Source organism: Megalops cyprinoides, chromosome 21 (genome assembly GCF_013368585.1).
Source record: "Megalops cyprinoides isolate fMegCyp1 chromosome 21, fMegCyp1.pri, whole genome shotgun sequence".
NCBI lineage: Eukaryota > Metazoa > Chordata > Actinopteri > Elopiformes > Megalopidae > Megalops > Megalops cyprinoides.
The window spans coordinates 13918501-13936305 of NC_050603.1; the positions used below are offsets into that span (position 1 = coordinate 13918501).

Below are 17805 nucleotides of genomic sequence, written 5' to 3' on the forward strand. Positions count from 1 at the left end.
TATCAATGTGTCTGTGATTACAAGACTGTCATGCCTTGTCTGATTCACAGGGTTCCTAACATGTTTCTCCTGTCTCAATATGCAAATATTACAAAAAAAAAAAATGGGGTCACGTGATGCATGTGACAAACTCGTCTCCATCTGGAGGGGTTTGCTGGATCTGATCTCAGCCTGGTCTGGTCTGATGGATCAGGATAAAAGTGGTTCTTCAATTCAATTTCTTGCATTACATAAGTCAATTATGCAATTGTTGCTATCTAACTCCTAAAAAAGTTGAACCGTTTGAGTGAGAGTGTTCATCCTCTTGGCTCCACATGGCGGCAGTAGTGTATTGAATAAAAGTATGTGTGTGCGTGTCTGTGTGTATGCACGTGTGTGTGTGTGTGTTTGTGTGTCAGATTGAGGTTGTGGAAATGTTCTTGCTGCATTCATGGAACGTTTCAACAGTTAAAATGAAAAAAAAAGTTGTAGTAACACATAAAATGAAGCAAATTATTGTCGTATCATTTTGATGAACGACTGACAAATGATTTTGAAAATGCTTTGCGGCATTGTGTGGTGTCTTCCTGCTCGGTGCAGCTGCAATGGGCCAATCTGTTAAACTCAAGACGGAAACCGGAGGTGACAGGGTAATTAGCCACACTTGGACTGAGTGGGAAATTACAGCACTGGTGTGGGCTGGGGAGAGTGTGACAGGGAGATTTAACTGCTCAAACATGCAGATACACAGCGGAATTCTAGATAATTCCCAATTTTGCATAACTTTCTCACAACAATTTATAATGCTGTGGCAATATTATCACATTGTTGAAACCTTCCAAGAGCATAGTGAGAGTATGCTCATTGCATCAGTCTGAACACATATTGTACATAGCGTTTGGGACGTATTTATGTCTCTTCAGAATGCTAAAACTGTTTGGAATGAATGCAATTGGCATTCTGCAAATAGCTGCAAATTCCTGAAACAAATAATTACTTTGTCTTCCCATTCCATGACAGTTGACAGTTTATGATGGTAACAATAATAATTTGATTATTACTTTTCAAACATTTCCAGATGTGATTTTTGAACAATATCCTGTTTCTACATCCTTCTCCAGCTCTGCTATTTTCCTGCTCGAGACCATGCGTGTATCTGTTACAAAGAGCATGGTCACCCAAAGCGCTCCTCAGATCCCCAGCTTGTAGCCTTGTAGGTACTGAACCTGCCTCAGTGAATAGTCAGCTCTATAAATCGATCGTTTATGAAAAGGTGCGCACTGCGGAAAGCACATTAATAATATAAATGAGTATGCTTCCTTACTGTCTTATAAAACGGTAGGAAAAGCAAAATGCAATGAAATGGACTGTAATGGCATTGCTGATTCCATGCCATTCAGGATACGGCAGTCCAACTCTCTCACTTTATTTCTGAGCAGCTGATGGAAAGTGTTTGATTGCTCAAGTGGCTTTCACACCCAGTTCACTCTCTTCAGTCTTATTCAGTGTTCACTTACACGGTTTGCTTTCATACCGCCAACGCTGATGACTATGATTATTGAGTGAAATTAAATGATTACCTGGTTTCTGCATTGATCTACAGTTTTTTAAAAACCTTTTCAGCAAAACCTGTGAAGTGAACCTCAGCATCTATTCTGTTTTGTTCAGAGATCAGTCAGCCACCAGACAGCAATTTGTTGTCTGTCTCAGGTGTAAGGGTTTGGCACCATGTCAACACATATATGTGCTTGGATACGGTTGGGTTATGAAAGCTTGTTTGTATTAGTCTTGGGAGTGTGTTGGGGGTGAGGCATATGCCCTCCCCTCCTCCCCTCCTCCCTCCATGAAAACTTCAGTGCTAATTGTCCTGACATTTGGATCTGTGCGTGTTCTAGCAGAGGTCTGTGTGTGTGTGTATGCGTCTGTGTGTGTGTGCGTGTGCGCGTGTGCATGTGTGTGTGTGTGTGCATGTGCGTGTGCGTGTGTGTGCTTGTGTGTGCATGCTCCAGCAGAGAAAGATGTGGAATGTGTGTTACAAGCCCCAGGGTAGAGGAGTGGTACTGAAGTACCTGCTGGAGAGACAAGATAGGCAGATATTTACTGTGATATTGCTCTGATCGTTATAGCGTCAGTGTAGTAGCTTCTGAGCTAAAGGCTGGAAACTAAAGAGAAGTAATACTGTAGTGTGATCTCCATAGGTGTATGTGTGATAGTGCTTTAGTGGTGCAGAGCTGTAGGGCAAGCCTAAAGTGAATGACCCCAGAGTAAAGTTGTTGTAGTAATGGAGTAATGCACAGTGAACATACTGCAGCCTAAACACTCTGTGCGAGTTTACTTTTGTGATCCTCTGCCAAGTAGATAAAGCATTATCACCTGTTTGTGCCCTACAGCACTACACTGATGCTGTATGCAGTGCAGTGAAAAGCATGAGATACAGAATGGTGTTGAATCAGTTAACCAAACAGAACGTCTTCATTGCCAGGACACCATTTGCAGTTAACTGGTGGTATGGTAACAGGTGTGTACTTTTGGCCAAAGTAATTGTATGACCAATGAGCAATGACCAATGACCAAAGTAATTGTGTCCTGCTTAATACATTTGGATACATGTTAATGATATGGACTATATGGTTAACCACATAGCTAGAATGTTTGTCTAGCTATTTTGATGCACGGCCAGTCAAATGTGGATTCTGGGTTTCTGGTTGCATTGCAAGTCATAGAATGAATGAACCGCACGTTACAGTACGACTGAGGAGAAGGCAGATAAATGGTGTAAAAGTGGCACATAAATGGTGTGAAGGTAGTCGAGTTCCCCTGCTGCAGGCTGCAGGCCAAACGGGATGGGAACGAGCTCGTTAATCATGCCTCTGTGGTGGTGTAATTGAATTGAATTGAATTGACCTGTAAAGTATGCAGTGCAGGTATTCATTTCTTTGTGTCTCACAGATCAAGGTGTGAGTTTTCTTCCCTCCGAAACATTTCTGGGGGATTAATACTAGGCTTTGAGGAGTGAATCACTACCAAGTTTTGCTCTTTTGCTCATCATGCCAGGAAGCACATAAAAACATGTTTGTGACCTTTTAGGTTTCCTCAGGATTACACCCCCGCAGTGTCCTGGGGGTAAAGGGTACCTTGCTCTTACCTGAAACCCTCATATGCCACAGCAAGGGCAGGCGGTGCTCTTCTGAAACGACAATCCAGTAATTCCTGACAATGCAACTTGTGTGCATCTGTTGCAAACTGGTTCCTCCTCAAGTCATCTTTTTTTGTTTGCCACCCAAACATATGGTTGTGCTCATAAAGCAATATAATTTACATATAATCCTCCAATATGTAGGATGTTCTTGTTTTTTTAGGATAACTCAAGTTTTGTTTATATGGAAAGTGGTCTGTGAAGTGCTTGGTGGCAATTCTTTACTTAAGAGTGCTGTATCAAAAAAAGAAGTGGAAATATTGAACAGTTGATTGATTGATTTTGAATGTGTCACCGGTCTTGTGACCCATGTGGAAGCTGTCTCTCTGAATGAGGCTAATGTCACGCATGCCAGGGCTGCACCCTTTTTCCCACGAAAGATCTGAAGTTTCGCCTAAACCGATGAAGGGGACCCTGAATGGATTCACTGTCTGTCTGACTCAGGTGGTTGGTCAAGTCAATGGAAAACTCCACTTCATTGTTTTTTCTGGATCGTGTTTGGGAATAAATTCACAATTTGGATCATTTCCATTAAAATGATATGTATAATCCAAGGACCTTTAGCTGACTCAGTTTGCTTTGACAGGCAAAAGAGCAAACTGTCAGTTTCAATTACAGGACTATGCAGTGTTTTCACACATATTCTATATTATCTACTATTCAGCAGTTAAAAACCAGGGTAAAATGCAATGCTGTAGTGCAGTATGGCATTTTATCACTCTGTTCTGCCTTTGACCCCAGTATTAACACAGGATCTGCTAAATAGCACCAACCAGTTAGTTTGCAGTCTGATTACTATCATGTTTTTTTTTTTTAAATCTGCATCATTGTAAGTTTTGTGAAGATTAAATGAAAACTTAAACTTAACAAACTTAAAACTTAAGACTCTGCAAGACTGCACAACACTTCTAACAATTTTACAGTTTCATACACTTTTGGAATATTGGATAATCTCATGTTAGTTTTGATACAGGACATAAAGAAACATACCCACTGTTTTAATTTAGTAGTTCAATATTTTACAGCAGTTGCATCGCCCTATATATTCACACAAAACCTGTGAAAAGCTAAAAAAGACAATACTCCAAGCATTGAATAGATGATTAACTTCCTTCACTTCTCTCCCATCTGTCTGTCTATCTGTGTCTCTGTGCTGGCCTCTTAGGCTTGTGTATGATCTGTCAGTGCCTTCAGCAGCTGTAGAGGAGCCTGTTCCTACAGGTCAGCTGGATCTGGACACGATGAACTCTGGCTTCGGGGTCCTGAGCACCACCCTCAACGTGAGACCTCTCCTGGCCCAAGAGGTGAAAGAAGATGGGCGGCCGCGCTTCCACAAAGTGTCGCTCGTCAGTACCTGTGACGACAGCTACAAGGACTGTGGGCCGGGCCCGGCAGAGGTGCAAAACGATAGTAAAACTCACCTGGATGTGAAGGAGAACCAGCAGAGTGTTCAGTTTCAGGATGGGAGATCAGTCCCTGAGGAGTTTGTGTCCTGGAAATCTCCATGGTCCAACCCAGAGCCCAGCGTTTCCTCATACTCCCACAGTTCCCCCCTCCCCCTGGACACACAACACCTCTCCTCCCTTGGGACGCACCAGAAAGCAAGTCCCTCTGCGCTCTCCCCAGAGGCGCCTCGTTCCCATGGCAACGCTCACTGGCTCAGCGAGAGGAGCGAAGTTCAGCTGAGCTGGGAGCGCGAGCCAGGGGGGCGGAGCTGGGTGGAGCCAGCTGCACCTGCAGGAGAGAGAGAGAGCGAGCAAGAGATAAATACAGGCTCAGAGGTGCAGCGGCTGTCAGACAGCAGGCTCTCCCCCACGCAGACAGAGGTCCCTTTCTCTGGTGTGTTCAAGGCCACCAGAGTGGAACTGCTTCCCTCCCCCACCTCGCCTGACCCCGGCTCCCCCTACGACATGGACAGCCTGGTGGACACACTCAAGAGCATGGACCGTCCCCAAAGGCAGAGGGGTATAAGGCCCGCCCCTTTAACCGCCTTTAATTCCCTGCCCCCTATCGTGGAGGATGCCCCTGCACCCGCCTCCAAGGCTGAGGAGAAGACGGTCAGCAGCCCACAGGCGGTCCCGAACGGGAAGCCCACCCTTCCGCCCGACCTGGGCCTGACCTGGAGCTCCCAGAAGGACCTGCGCTCCCCACTGGAGATGATGAAGAGGCAGCAGGAGCAGGACGGCCTGGGCCCGCGCAGCATCTCTCTCCCACAGCGTGCTTCCGCTGACAGCAGCATCGTCTTCCGCAAGGCCTCCCCTGAGGGCTCCCCCTCTCCCCACCTGAACGGGGGCGGCCATCAGAGCCCCTCACGGCTGGACAACAGCCTGATCTTCTCCAGTTACCGGACGCCGGAGCGGCCGGCGGAGAATGGCAAGGCCCCGTCCCACCACCCCCTGCTCCGCGCAACCTCCCTGCCGGAGACCGGACCCACCCACGAGCGGATCAGCTCCGCCCCTCAGGGGGGCACAGATGCCCAGAACAAAACCCCCACTCGTTCTGAACGCCTCTCCTTCCTCTTTTCGCCCACTGGCTCTGTCACGGAAGGGGTGGAGTCTACTCGTCTCAGCAGGCCACCATCCTTTACTCAGAATTCCCTTGGGGAAATAAGCTTTTCCAGCATCACCACCCAACCCCTGGACCTGCACCGGTCACCTCCCTTAGACTCCCCTTCCAGAATCAGCCTGCCCCCCAGTACCCTTGGTCTGCAGCGCAGCCTCAGTGGAGACCCCCCTCTTGGATCTCCTGTGCTCAAAGACACCCAACGGGGCCCCCATTTTACCCCCAACCCAGAGCCGGAGAGGGTCCAGGTGACCAAATACAGGGCCTTCCCAGATGCCTATGTGAGTAGAATCCACTTTATATGGTTTATCTTTCTTTCTATATTCTGACATACATCATGTGCTATTTACATGATATCACATAGCCAGGTATTGTTGATTCATTTGGAAAATCCAGAGCAAAGCTCTGGACACCAGTGTTCTTCTCATGAATGAATACTACTACTGTTAATTGTCCTTGCTCACAGAAAGGTTAAAATATGAGACAAAATAAGCTTTGTTTCCCAGCTTCCTCCTCACTCCTTAATATCTTCAACTTAAGAAATAAAACCAACTGCCCTCACCAGTCAAATGTATCTGGTTAAACAGCAAACCTGAAAATTCTTAGAATGCTTTGTTTCTTGGTGACATGGGCATTCTTTTCCAAATGTGAATTTTATCTGGCAGGAATTTAATGATGTTTATCAGTATAAATCAAATTCTGCCAATCCTGGTTATACTGTAAGTAATGTCTTAAAGATAAGTCTGCAAGTGTGGTAAACCTAAAAGCAAAGAAGAGATGGTAATAGGGAATGCAAAAGATACATTTTGTAAGCTGTATGGTGTGGTAAATCATTTTGGATGAAGGGGTTGGACTGCAGCGGCCTATCTAGTTGTCATGTTGTACTAAATCAACAAAAGAAATGATGACATCATGAATAACGAGACTATTCGGGATGTACATTTCTACCCACATAGAACACAGATATTCCTTTAACACATTTCTTTCTTGAGCACACCACTATGTGTGACTCATTTGTATATTTATGGTTGTTGCTGATAATGGGTGCCATAGTAAGGAAGGAAATCCACCCGTATGTAAAGGCTTGATATTGCACTCCTTAAGGTTGGAGAGTAGCAGTTAAACAGCGCATGTTTGACAAGGTTACATAGTATCCTATAGTACAGGTTGTTGTTCCACTGCATGTGAAACGAAATGCCTTGCATGTCTTCAGCGCTGGGCCATTTGCACATGCACTTCAAGTTACGCGAGCAATACGAACAAACTTTTCAAGCTCGAGCCCATAACACTGAGCATCTGCAGCCAAATGCTTCAGGGCAGCAGTGTTCTCACCCCTCCCCGTCGCCGCAAACTCCTGCACACCCCTCCAATGCATTGCTGTGCACCTTCTCCTCAGCACACCTGCGGCAGACATTTAATGATTTTGCGCCAAACAGATTCTGCCTTGTTTCTCAGGTTTGATTAGAAGGGTTTTCTTTGCATCATATCAAGACTAATCCACGGAAGTAACCTGCAGGTGAGAAATGGTAGCTGGTATATACACTGGGAGCAAGTCTGTTGCTATGCATGCAAAACTCAATGTGGCTGTTGGTCTGTTGAGCCAAAATGATGTGGTCTGAAACTGGTAACTCCTGAAAGCCATGCAAATGAGGAGATTTGGCCAGCTCCTCTGGTATCTGCGCGTTACAGAGAACTAGACAGTCAGTGTCAACACCAGATACCAAGGGGAACACTCGCGGTGACAAAGGCCGCTGCAGTAATGTTCACACAAATACACACATGCACACATGCACACACACGCACTCTCACTCACAGACTTCTCCACCTGCAGTCCTCTCCTTCGATTAACACAGTTGTTCAGTTTTGTGTGTGTGTGTGTGGGTGTGCACGCGCGCCCGTGTGTGTGTTCATCTGTGTGTGGGTGTGTTTGAGTTTACCGAGGCATGCACATACATAAAGCAACCTACATGATTTCCTGAAGCTGTAGTATGACATAGTATTTGGAGAACTGGGCTGCTAACCAGATGACTGTGGGTTCAAATACTCAGTAGGGCATTGACCAAGGTGCTTAACCTGATTCGTCTCAGTAATTGTTCTGGTTAACATAGATACTGTAATATGAAAACTATGTCAATTGTGTCATTTACTCTGGATAATGGTCTCTGACAAACAGGTAAGTGAGAAAAAGGTTTTTTTTTCCCATAGTTGAGTAATTATTATGGTTTCGCAGATCAGGTTTCCCTGTATATTAGAAGCTCCCCCAGTTCCTTGCTGTTCTGGAATATGCTGTGGTGAGGCTTCTCTCTGTGCAACATCTGTTGCTGGTGCTCTAGCCTGGTTTGAGGTTGTCAGGGCAGTAAAGGCTCCTTATCGGCTGGGTGGTGCTGGAAGAGGAGGGTTTGTGTCTCGCCCCCCTCCGGCCTTTCACAGCCTCATCCTGCTCTGCTCTCTGCATGTGGAGGGAACACAATACTGCACAATGGGAGCCCTGAGAGCGGCACAGCTAGAGTTTCAGAGGAATTCTCATGGTCAGGGAGATAAAACCAATTCTAAACCATTCTAAGCCTGGCTGCAAGGACTTCTGGGAGAATCTTGTTCAACAGCGCTTAAACCCAAGTTCATTAAAACCTTCTCTGAGGATCAGGCAAGAGTAGTCCAGGAGGAAGACACAGCTAGGACAGCAAGCTTTCAAGAGAGTTGAGATTTGTTGGTGTTAAGATCTTCCTTCCCTGACAGACTATCTGTCAGATCCTGCACAGCCACTCCCTGCCCTTTGTATTGGTCCTGTGTTGCTCTATGACAGCATGTTGATGGAAGGGAGTTGGTGAGGGAAATGAAGGAGAGAGAAAACAATTATGTCCCATGCAGCTCCTGCAAGTCTGAGCACAGCCTGCCTGCTCACGCCCCCATCCCGTCCCGGGGGCACGTGGCAAGTCCCGGAACAGGCCGTACCATGCAAAGCAGGCATGTGGAGGGGGGCAAGGTGGAGGTGCTGTAATGTTAGGGACATACTGACGTATAGGATTCGCTCTGCTGTAATGTAGTCTGCAGAGCAGGTTCCTTGCACTTACATGATACTTTCCAAATGCACGCAGGCTGCACATTTATCACCAGCGTGTTATAATCATTACATAATGTTGTTCTGTTAGACTCCCTGTAAAGTAGACTTAATAGTTGTATGAGGCATGAGCCAAAACTGTCACATTAATGTCACATCTGCAGCCATAGCAGTACCTGTACTGTCACAATCATGATGACAGAAAACAGTCATCAAGTGTTTGATTGGCAGCCCCTTCAGAACCTTCTGAGGGCACGGGTTGGAATCACGTTGATGATGTCACCTGTTTCAGGGGGTCATTTCTGGCTGTCGCACTCTTATCTAACCCCTGGATCCCCAACTCATGCACTCAGTGCTTGAGAGGGTTCAGCAGTGGAGCTGCAAACTGAACCAGCTGTGAGAGCACAGGGGGGGCTAGGGTGACCTCACTTTGGTTACGGAAGGTAAACCGATCCCTGGAAGATCCTCTAAAGAGCGCCAGCACAATGGGTCACAATAGATACCTGAGAGGCTGAAGACCTGTGCAGAAACACCACAGCTATCCAGCCCCTGAGGGCCGACAGAGCACATAACCGTGTGAGAACTACCCCCCATGGTCGCCACCCCCTTCCTTCCTCAAATGCCCCCCATAGCCCCAACATTCCACTCACCTGTGTACACATTCCAACTGCATACCTGCCCTGAAGTGCGTGGGAGACCCTGTATCTGACAGGTGTCAGTGACAGTGTGAAACTGCCCTCTGTGTCCCTCTATCATCACACCCCCCTCAGCAGAACCTGTTCTCTGGGATGGAGGGCTGAGTGTGGCACCCAGCATCTCTCTCAGGCAGGGGCCTGTGATAGTGATGCATTCATTCCTTCTCTCAGCCAGGAGGTTGTAGTCATTTATTCACAGGTGTTTTTGGGACAGTGGAGAATGCATGTCTCCACGCCCCCCTCCAGGGACAGTTGGTATTCATGCAATGTTGACATTCTCTCAGAGATAAAGTGCCTTGTGTGTTAATCTGTAACACCCAGGGCGAGTGAATCACTCCGCTTCTTCTTTATTTAGTTCTGGTTTGTGTGAGATTGCAGAGTTCTGGGAATCTCACTGGGTATCTCGCCCCTATTGTTTGGAGCAAGATGTAGACTAAACACCTCCACCTGTCTGCCTGTACACCTGTCACCTCTCTCTCTGTGGGTCTGTACACAGATCAGATTGCCTGTCTATGTGTTACTCTGTAAGTCAGTAACCTGTGTGCGTGGTTCCTTTTACATACTGGCCTTTTGGTTTGTAGCCTGAATAACTTTGCTTTGAAACAAGATGTGAGCAATTCTTTATGTGTCACGTTGGTATCAATTTGTTGCCCTAGGGATTAGTAATATCGTTCCCATATTTAACTGCAGTTTCAAAGAAACAAAGGTCAGACTAACGTCACTCTATGTATGTATAATAGGTTTACTTTCTTATTTTAGCAATCAGTTCACTGATGGATGATTTATTATTTTATAGATAAATGGGACTGTCGAAACCCCACAAATCAGAGAAAATGCAACTGAGATCATATTCTATGCAGGTCTGGGCAAGCAGGGCATATCTCTGTCATGTTACACCCTGCAACCAAGCTTAATATTAGGAACTGCAATTCAGCAGTATGTAATTACATATGATGATGTACCTTTTTATGAAGCATTGAATAATATAAAATAATTCATAGTACATTGCTTGCATTTATCTGTAATCGGATCTCCAGTGTCTATCCAGCTGTCCTTGAATGTGACGGATAGAGGAGAGAAAGGAGTTTGTAGGGAGTAAATCACTCGACAGGTAAATGACACATGTGATGTTCCTTTGAAGAGTGTGATGTGAAGACTATGACAAGCTGCCATCTCTCTCTCTCTCTCTCTCTCTCCCTCTCTCTCCCTCTCTCTGTGCCTGCAGCTCACCAAGGAGAAGGAGCACGGCAAGCTGAATCCCCGACCCGGAAAGGTGAGTGGATCACAGCAGGGTATGCCTGTGTGTGTATGTGTGCATGTATATGGGGCAGCAGTGTGGCTCAGTGGTAAGGAACAGGGCTTGTAAACAAAAGGTTGCTGGTTCAGTTCCCCGCTGGAACACTGCTGTTGTACCCTTGGGCAAGGTGCTTAACCCACAGTTGTCTCAGTATATATCCAGCTGTATAAATGGATAAAATTGTAAGTCGCTCTGGATAATGTAATGTTGTCCGTGTGTGTGTGGGTGTGTGTGTGTGTGTGTGTGTGTGTGTGTGTGTCCACATGCGTGTGTTGTGTATGTATGTGTGCACGTGTACCTCATACTTACTGCTGTGTGCAGTAAAATGAGACACATACTGCTCTGGGCTATAGCATGTTCAGTTCTTAAACACCGACCTCTCCTGCACATCTCTTGCTGGTACTTTTAGACACAAAGATTTTCGCTGAGAGACTTGCATCACATTCCAGCCTTTGGCAATGTTATGTTATGTAATGTTCCATTCTACCTCAGCACAATAAATGATTATGTGCGATATGTTCATTTCATCTCACTTCAAAGTGCATAGATGTGACAGTTGCCAGGGGCAACCCAATTACCTTTTTCAACTTTTTGGAGCATATGAGCTCCTTCCCATGCTAATGAAATTGTTCATCCTCCACTGTGATTTGATTCGAATCTAATGAACAACTACTTCTGCACACAAATCTGGAGAGATGTTTGTCAACACCCCTTCCTTCCTCACCAGCACACCACTCGTCAGTGCACCATTTCTGCAGAAAGTGTCTAAATTTCTTGGAAGACTGAGGAGATTTTTATCTGAAATTTCTCTGCACTGTTTTGTTTGTCTGTTGTAAATCCTCTGTTGTCGTAGACAGGAGCAACCACTTTGGTTTGTTGCCAGAACTAGTACGCTGCCAGCTCCTAAAGGTTTCACTTTAATACCAAGACAGAGTGTTGCACCTACATTCCAGTTTCCTTTGCCAACAAAAACCAACAAAAATCTGCTTCTTAGTGAAGGCTTTTAGAGTGAGGGAGATGGGCCTGTTCGAGCTCGCCCCCCCCAGGCCCTTTCTCCTTCAGTCAAGTGTTCCTTCCATCCTGACTGTATTAATGACAACCTGGTATTTAGCACTCCTGTCGCTGTGGGAACAATAGCGCAGATCACGCTCTTGGTCTCCTTCCAAGTGGTTAATGCCACTGAGAGAGAACACTTTGTCTGAGCTTTGTGCTTCTCTCCTCTTACTCGGGTTCAGGGACAAACACCAATCCATCAGACACAATGCTGTTGTGTTGTGGAGCTGGGCTTTAAAATGAAGGGTTGCGAGTTTGATTCCCTGACGGGTACATTGCCACTGTGCCCTTGACCTTATGCTGTCCTGCTTAACAGGAATTGTCTCAGTAAATGTCCAGCTCCACATAAAAACATGGGAAATGAAAACTGTGTACGTCACCCTGGAAAGGAAATAAATGACTCCACCAAACTGATTCTGTCTGAGAGAAACAGAGGTGCCCAAACACCTGGGGGTCCTGTCCTGTTCCCCATCACATGGGGGTAGTGCGTGGAGAATTCTAGATGTTTCATATGGTCTCATGCCTTCCACAGATGTTCATCTACGACCAGCCAGGGATGTGTGGCGAGAGGATCGAGGTTCGCAGTGACGTCATTGATGCCACAGCCTGGCAGTTTCCAGAGACCATCTCCATCCGGGTGGTCAGGGGCGGGTGAGTGACCACCCCATTAAATATCTTGGCAAACAGGAACACTCACAGATATATGCAGACGCAAGTAATCACACCCCATGAGTGTCTGCACTAACAGGGAAATTTAACTCACCTCCTCACGATGGAGCTATAGACTGAGCATTCTCTCCCGTGGGCCAAACCCCCATGTCCCTATTAATGCAGAGAAATAGCCATTTGCTGTTGTGTCTTGCAAGCTTTCTGAAGAACCTGTTGGTTGACCCACATTGTCCCAGTTTACTATACACCTTTACTCACCATTGCAGACACACAACATACTCTTAATGTATATGCTCTGACTGACCCAGACATACCTGTCCATACTTGTGACCAACTTCGATCACCTGCCATTTAAGGTGCAGTAAGCTGTGTATCCAGAAAGCATGCACTGCACTGCATCCATTGCAATCCTCTGCTGCCACAGTGAGAAAAGCAAACACCACTGCTGCCACAGTGAGAAAAGCAGTTAACCTGAACTGCTCCAGTAAATGGCCAGCTGTATTAATAAAAAATATGTACCATCATAAACTGTGAAAGTCATCCTGGATAAGGGAGTCTGTGTAGTAATTACTGATCCCATTCAGAGCTATATTGTGCCATTGATCCGTTGTCTTGCTAATAAGCAGATAACCCTAGATTTCTCACAAGCTCAACGTTTACTGCTGGTATAGGCCAGTGCCTGCAGTCCATTAGAGAGGAACATTAGGAGCAATCGGCCATTAGAGAGGAAGGTCAGGGGGACTCAGCCGTTAGGGAGGGACGTCAGGGATACTGTTGTGTGTTTGCGTCCTGTCTCTTATCTCTCCCCTGGGTGTGCCTGCTGTGTGGAGCTCGGGCTGGGCAGAAGCAGAGCTCTGAATCTGTCTGAACACATGCTCTCAGATTGCCCCAGGAGAATAAGAATGAGAGAGAGCAAGAGAAAGTGAGAGACAGATTGAAAACTAATCTGGCGTTTGTTGTTTGCGGTTATTTTGGGGAAATGGAGTATTATATTGTCCTTGTTTTTTTTTTTTGTTTTGAGAGAGGGAGGGAATTGAGGGTTGCTCATAGAAGTGAATGTCCTAAAATTCTTTGGCTGCCCTGGGTAGCTACTGTTGAACTTATAAAGCCACTTTAAATCCTTTGAAGCCTTGAGTCCTTTGAAGCCTTTGAAAGGGGGAAAGAGTGAGGAAGAGAGAAACAGAGGCATTACATCACTGCCAATGTTAATGCTGCTCAGCACAAATCATTATATTCCAGTACCCATCTGGAGAATGAATGTGAGCACTGATGTCAGCACCAAACTCCTCCATGCTGTGACCAGTCCTGCTCATGAACCCTTTTCTACTGTAAAGTTGAAACCAGGCTGGCACAGGCTGGAGCCAAAGCTGGCTGGCCCAGTATGGCATGGTTTCATTTCCAATGCATTTCCTACACCCAGAGCTATAGCATATGTCAACATGGTTAATGATCGTGTCTACCTGCATCAAGACGTCCGTCTGGACCTCTCCTGCATTCTAAGTCTGACGTTTTCCTGACGTAAAAATGCAGAGTCCATATTACTAATCTGTGTCCAGCTGTTTGCTGTGATTAGCGGCAACAGCCTGTCCCTCTCTGTCCTCTCTGCGTTTATTTTCTCTTTTTTTTTTAGCATTCATGCTAACCGAAGCAATACAGTTGCATAGCTTGCTGTCTCCCTTTGGATAACAAGTGCCTGGGGACTGTGAGGGGTCTGCCTTAATTGATGATTTTCCTGCTATGCATTTCAGAGAGTGTCTGCTACTGTATGCCGACAACTTGTGTGTGGGTTCGTTTAAAAAAAAAAAAAAAAAAAAAAAGTCATACTCAAATGTCACTCTGTCTGCTTAGTTAGTATTACTGCATAAGATACCGAGAGCATCATGACCTGATCAGGATGAGTGGTCTTGCCTCAACTGTGACTGATAGTTGTATGGTCTTGCGTCTTGGTCTCTCTACAACACATACGAGCAACTCTCTTACCTGCTTGATTTCAGTTACAATTACAGTTGGGTTTATTTGGACAGCAAACAGAGTATGTACATATCAGAGCAAATCAGCAATAGGAATGTAAAGGTAGCCACAAGGTAGCCACAAACAATTTTAAAAGATTATTGTGGCTGTGGGAGCAATATAAACAGCTGCCTGTATACCACTACTCTCTCTAAGTAGGAGGAGATGGAATTATGGATTAATTTGTGTTCTGTTATCTCTTACCCCCACACCCTACCCCCTCTCTCTTCAGCTGGGTTCTTTATGAAAAGCCCAACTACAAGGGGGAGAAGATTGCCCTGGATGAAGGGGACATCGAGCTCACCTATCCTTTCGGACCCCCTGAGGAAGGGCAGCAGCAGGAGGGTGGACAGGAAGTGAAACCGTGCACCGAGAGGCAGTTTGTCATCGGCTCCTTGCGCAGAGCAGTTAGGGTGAGAGAGAGATGTGAACAATTGCAGTGATTCTGACACTGTGTTTATAGCTTATTACTGTAGTATCACCAAAGAAGTAATGTTAAGGACTGCACAGAAAATCTTGTATTTTGTATTTTATATATTGTTCCTTATCTTTGTCGTAATGAGTATTACCATAACATATTTGTTTATAGAACAACACAAGATCAATGTGAAATCCTTTGTGATTTTTTTTTTTAAAACCTTCTTGCTACCTTAAACTTGGTGCTGTCTAAATCCTCTGACAAAACCCAGAACCTGTCATTTAAGTATTCACTTTCTGTGCAAAATGCATCTGTGTAAATTGTGCTGTTCTTATACCTGTAAAGACTGTTCTTGGTCACTTAAGCACATATGTAAAACTCCAAGTGCTTTGCTAGGCAGTGGATATTGTGTGCTCTTTGTGTAGTAAGCTGGCTGTTATTTTAGTATGTGGAATTCATTTTACTCCCATTTCGCAGATAGCAAGCCATGTGCTAACAAGTAGAAGGCACGCTACCAGCTTCATAGTGGGGGCTGGAGGCAGAGAGGAATAAGTGAGATGTAATTAATTGAAAAGACCGTTTTAGATAAAATGTAAAGAAATGTCAGAATTTTAATAGGGAAATGGGGTAAAATGACTTGGTGCAAGAAAAAGCAATCTGTTTCACACTTCACACTTTCAGAGCATTCTCATGCAGGAAAATGGTGATTTTTCAGCTGCAAAGCTGGTTCCTTGCTTTTTAGTATGCATACCTAGTAAACTGTTACATAAAGATAAAGCTACTAAAGTCAAGAGTTTCTATGATGGTAAAAAGCACAGCCACAGAGCACAAGGAAAAGGTTTACAATAATGCTATACCACCCTCTAGTGTTCAAGATGTGGAAGTGCATATATAATATCCAGTTACCCAGCATTAGGTCAGTGGATAATGATGGGGGGAAAAATATGTTATACTGTTCTGAGTCTATTGATCATGTGTGAAATAAATGTTACATTAATGTAAATTAAATTGAATTCATGAAAAATTAAATTAATAAATTGAATGTAACATTAATTGTTAATGCAGGGGAATGCCCACCTATTCATTTTATTAAGCTTTGAGTGCTTGCACCGAACAGACGACAGCTGCAAACTCAGTCTATATGTTATTGTAGTTTTTATTCGGTGTTGAGTTATAATGTTGACATTGATTTTAATATAAGGTGGGTTGTGCTTACAGCATGTGATTCTCTTTGTGGTACAGCAACATGCAGTGAAGGTGTGAAAAGCATGGACTGTTGGCTGATTCTGTCATCCCTCCCTGGCAGGATTACAGTGTCCCAGAAATCAGTCTGTTCCCTGAGGAGAATGCAGAGGGGAAGAAGGTGATCTTCCGGGACACGTCGGAGGACGCCCGAATATACGGCTTCCCCATCAAAGCCAGCTCCATCATCATCAACGCCGGGCTGTAAGTGACGGGCGGTCTGCAGAGGGATTGTGTGCAGTCAGCAAATGCCTGTGAGCTTGACGTGCTGCAGCACAGGTTAAAATGCTGCCTTCAAACTGCCACGGCTCTGAACCTGCTTTCAGTGTTTTACATAATTCAGAGGTGTGCTGGTTTAAATAAGGATCACCTTCCTGAAACTATCCTTTGTTCTTACTTGCATTTAACATGGTAGTGTTTCCTTTTTATGCTTTGAACAATCCACATGAATATTTTAAAGATCATGAAAAAAGGTCTCTTTGAAGTTAAGGCTAATCTTCAGTCTCTTACTCATAAAAAAGTATTTACGTGTTACTCATTCCTCACCTGAGTCAAGTCAATTATGGCTCGTATTTTTCAGGTTTAACGAGTAACTGCTAAAAACACTCCCATCTTATTCCCATTGAGTAACACATAATCATTCAGGGATTTTTTTTTTACAGATCACACAGAATTAAAGCAACGTGTGCCGTTTGAAACATTTGACTTTCAGTTCCAAAATGCTCAGCTCAGAGCTTCTTATTACCAGGGCTGAGCATGTTTATGGCACAGACAAAATATCAACTATGTAATATGCAGTGTATCTAAGCGCTCTGAATGATACGTTTCATCGCTGCATACAGGCCTCATTTTAGCAAATAGCCTGTATATGCTTACCATTGCTGAAGAGAACATCAATATTCCCTAAAAAATATTTCTTTGCATATACACTTGGTATTCACAAACTGACTGGCTTAAGACCTGCCAAGCTGTTACCGTATTACACAAATAAGCCCTTGTCATATAGTTCCCTTATGGAGCGCTGCTCACCTGTGTGCTGTTGCACTTGTCCTCCAGGTGGTTGGTGTATGCCCACCCGTTCTTCGAGGGGATCCCACGCGTGCTGGAAGTGGGGGGTTACCCAAACCCTGCTGCCTGGGGTGTCACCCAACCTTACGTGGGCTCATTGCACCCACTCAAAATTGTGAGTCTCACAGTATCCCTCCTTAAATGCCTCTCCCCAGGGGTGGAGTCTAACACACACACCTGCCAAGGGGTCAGGGACAGAGGCAAACCCTGAATTCCACTGTGAAATTCACACACTGGATCAATACTGGATTCCCATATGATTTCTCATGTGTAATAAGCCTATGTCAATAATTCATGTCAGGCTGATGTTGCTGTTTTCTTGTGCACGAGTCCCATTCCACTCATTTTAAAGCTAACTGAATGAGAGTGGCCTGCAATATGCGAATTACTGCTGTGTGTTATTGGCTCAGTGCATTCAGTTCTTGAGGACAGGATATTGTGAAATGAAAGTGGTGAAATACGCTTGTGGGGCACATGAGTAATCAACCTCCTCTTTTATTTAAACTTTTTTTTAATCAACTAAAGACTCTTTTTGTGCCAACTTTTAATTTGAAAGTG

The 17805-nt window shown here is 44.9% G+C and overlaps 1 protein-coding gene across 1 annotated transcript in view; it reads left to right on the forward strand.

Moving 5' to 3' along the window:
• crybg2 (crystallin beta-gamma domain containing 2) overlaps positions 1–17805 on the forward strand; it is a 30007-nt gene that overhangs the window by 4351 nt on the left and 7851 nt on the right. Inside the window, exons 2-7 of the mRNA XM_036515969.1 lie at positions 4341–6018; positions 10716–10763; positions 12373–12491; positions 14752–14932; positions 16244–16383; positions 17236–17362. Of these exons, the coding sequence (XP_036371862.1) occupies positions 4341–6018; positions 10716–10763; positions 12373–12491; positions 14752–14932; positions 16244–16383; positions 17236–17362 (2293 nt within the window). The remainder of the gene's footprint in view (positions 1–4340; positions 6019–10715; positions 10764–12372; positions 12492–14751; positions 14933–16243; positions 16384–17235; positions 17363–17805) is intronic.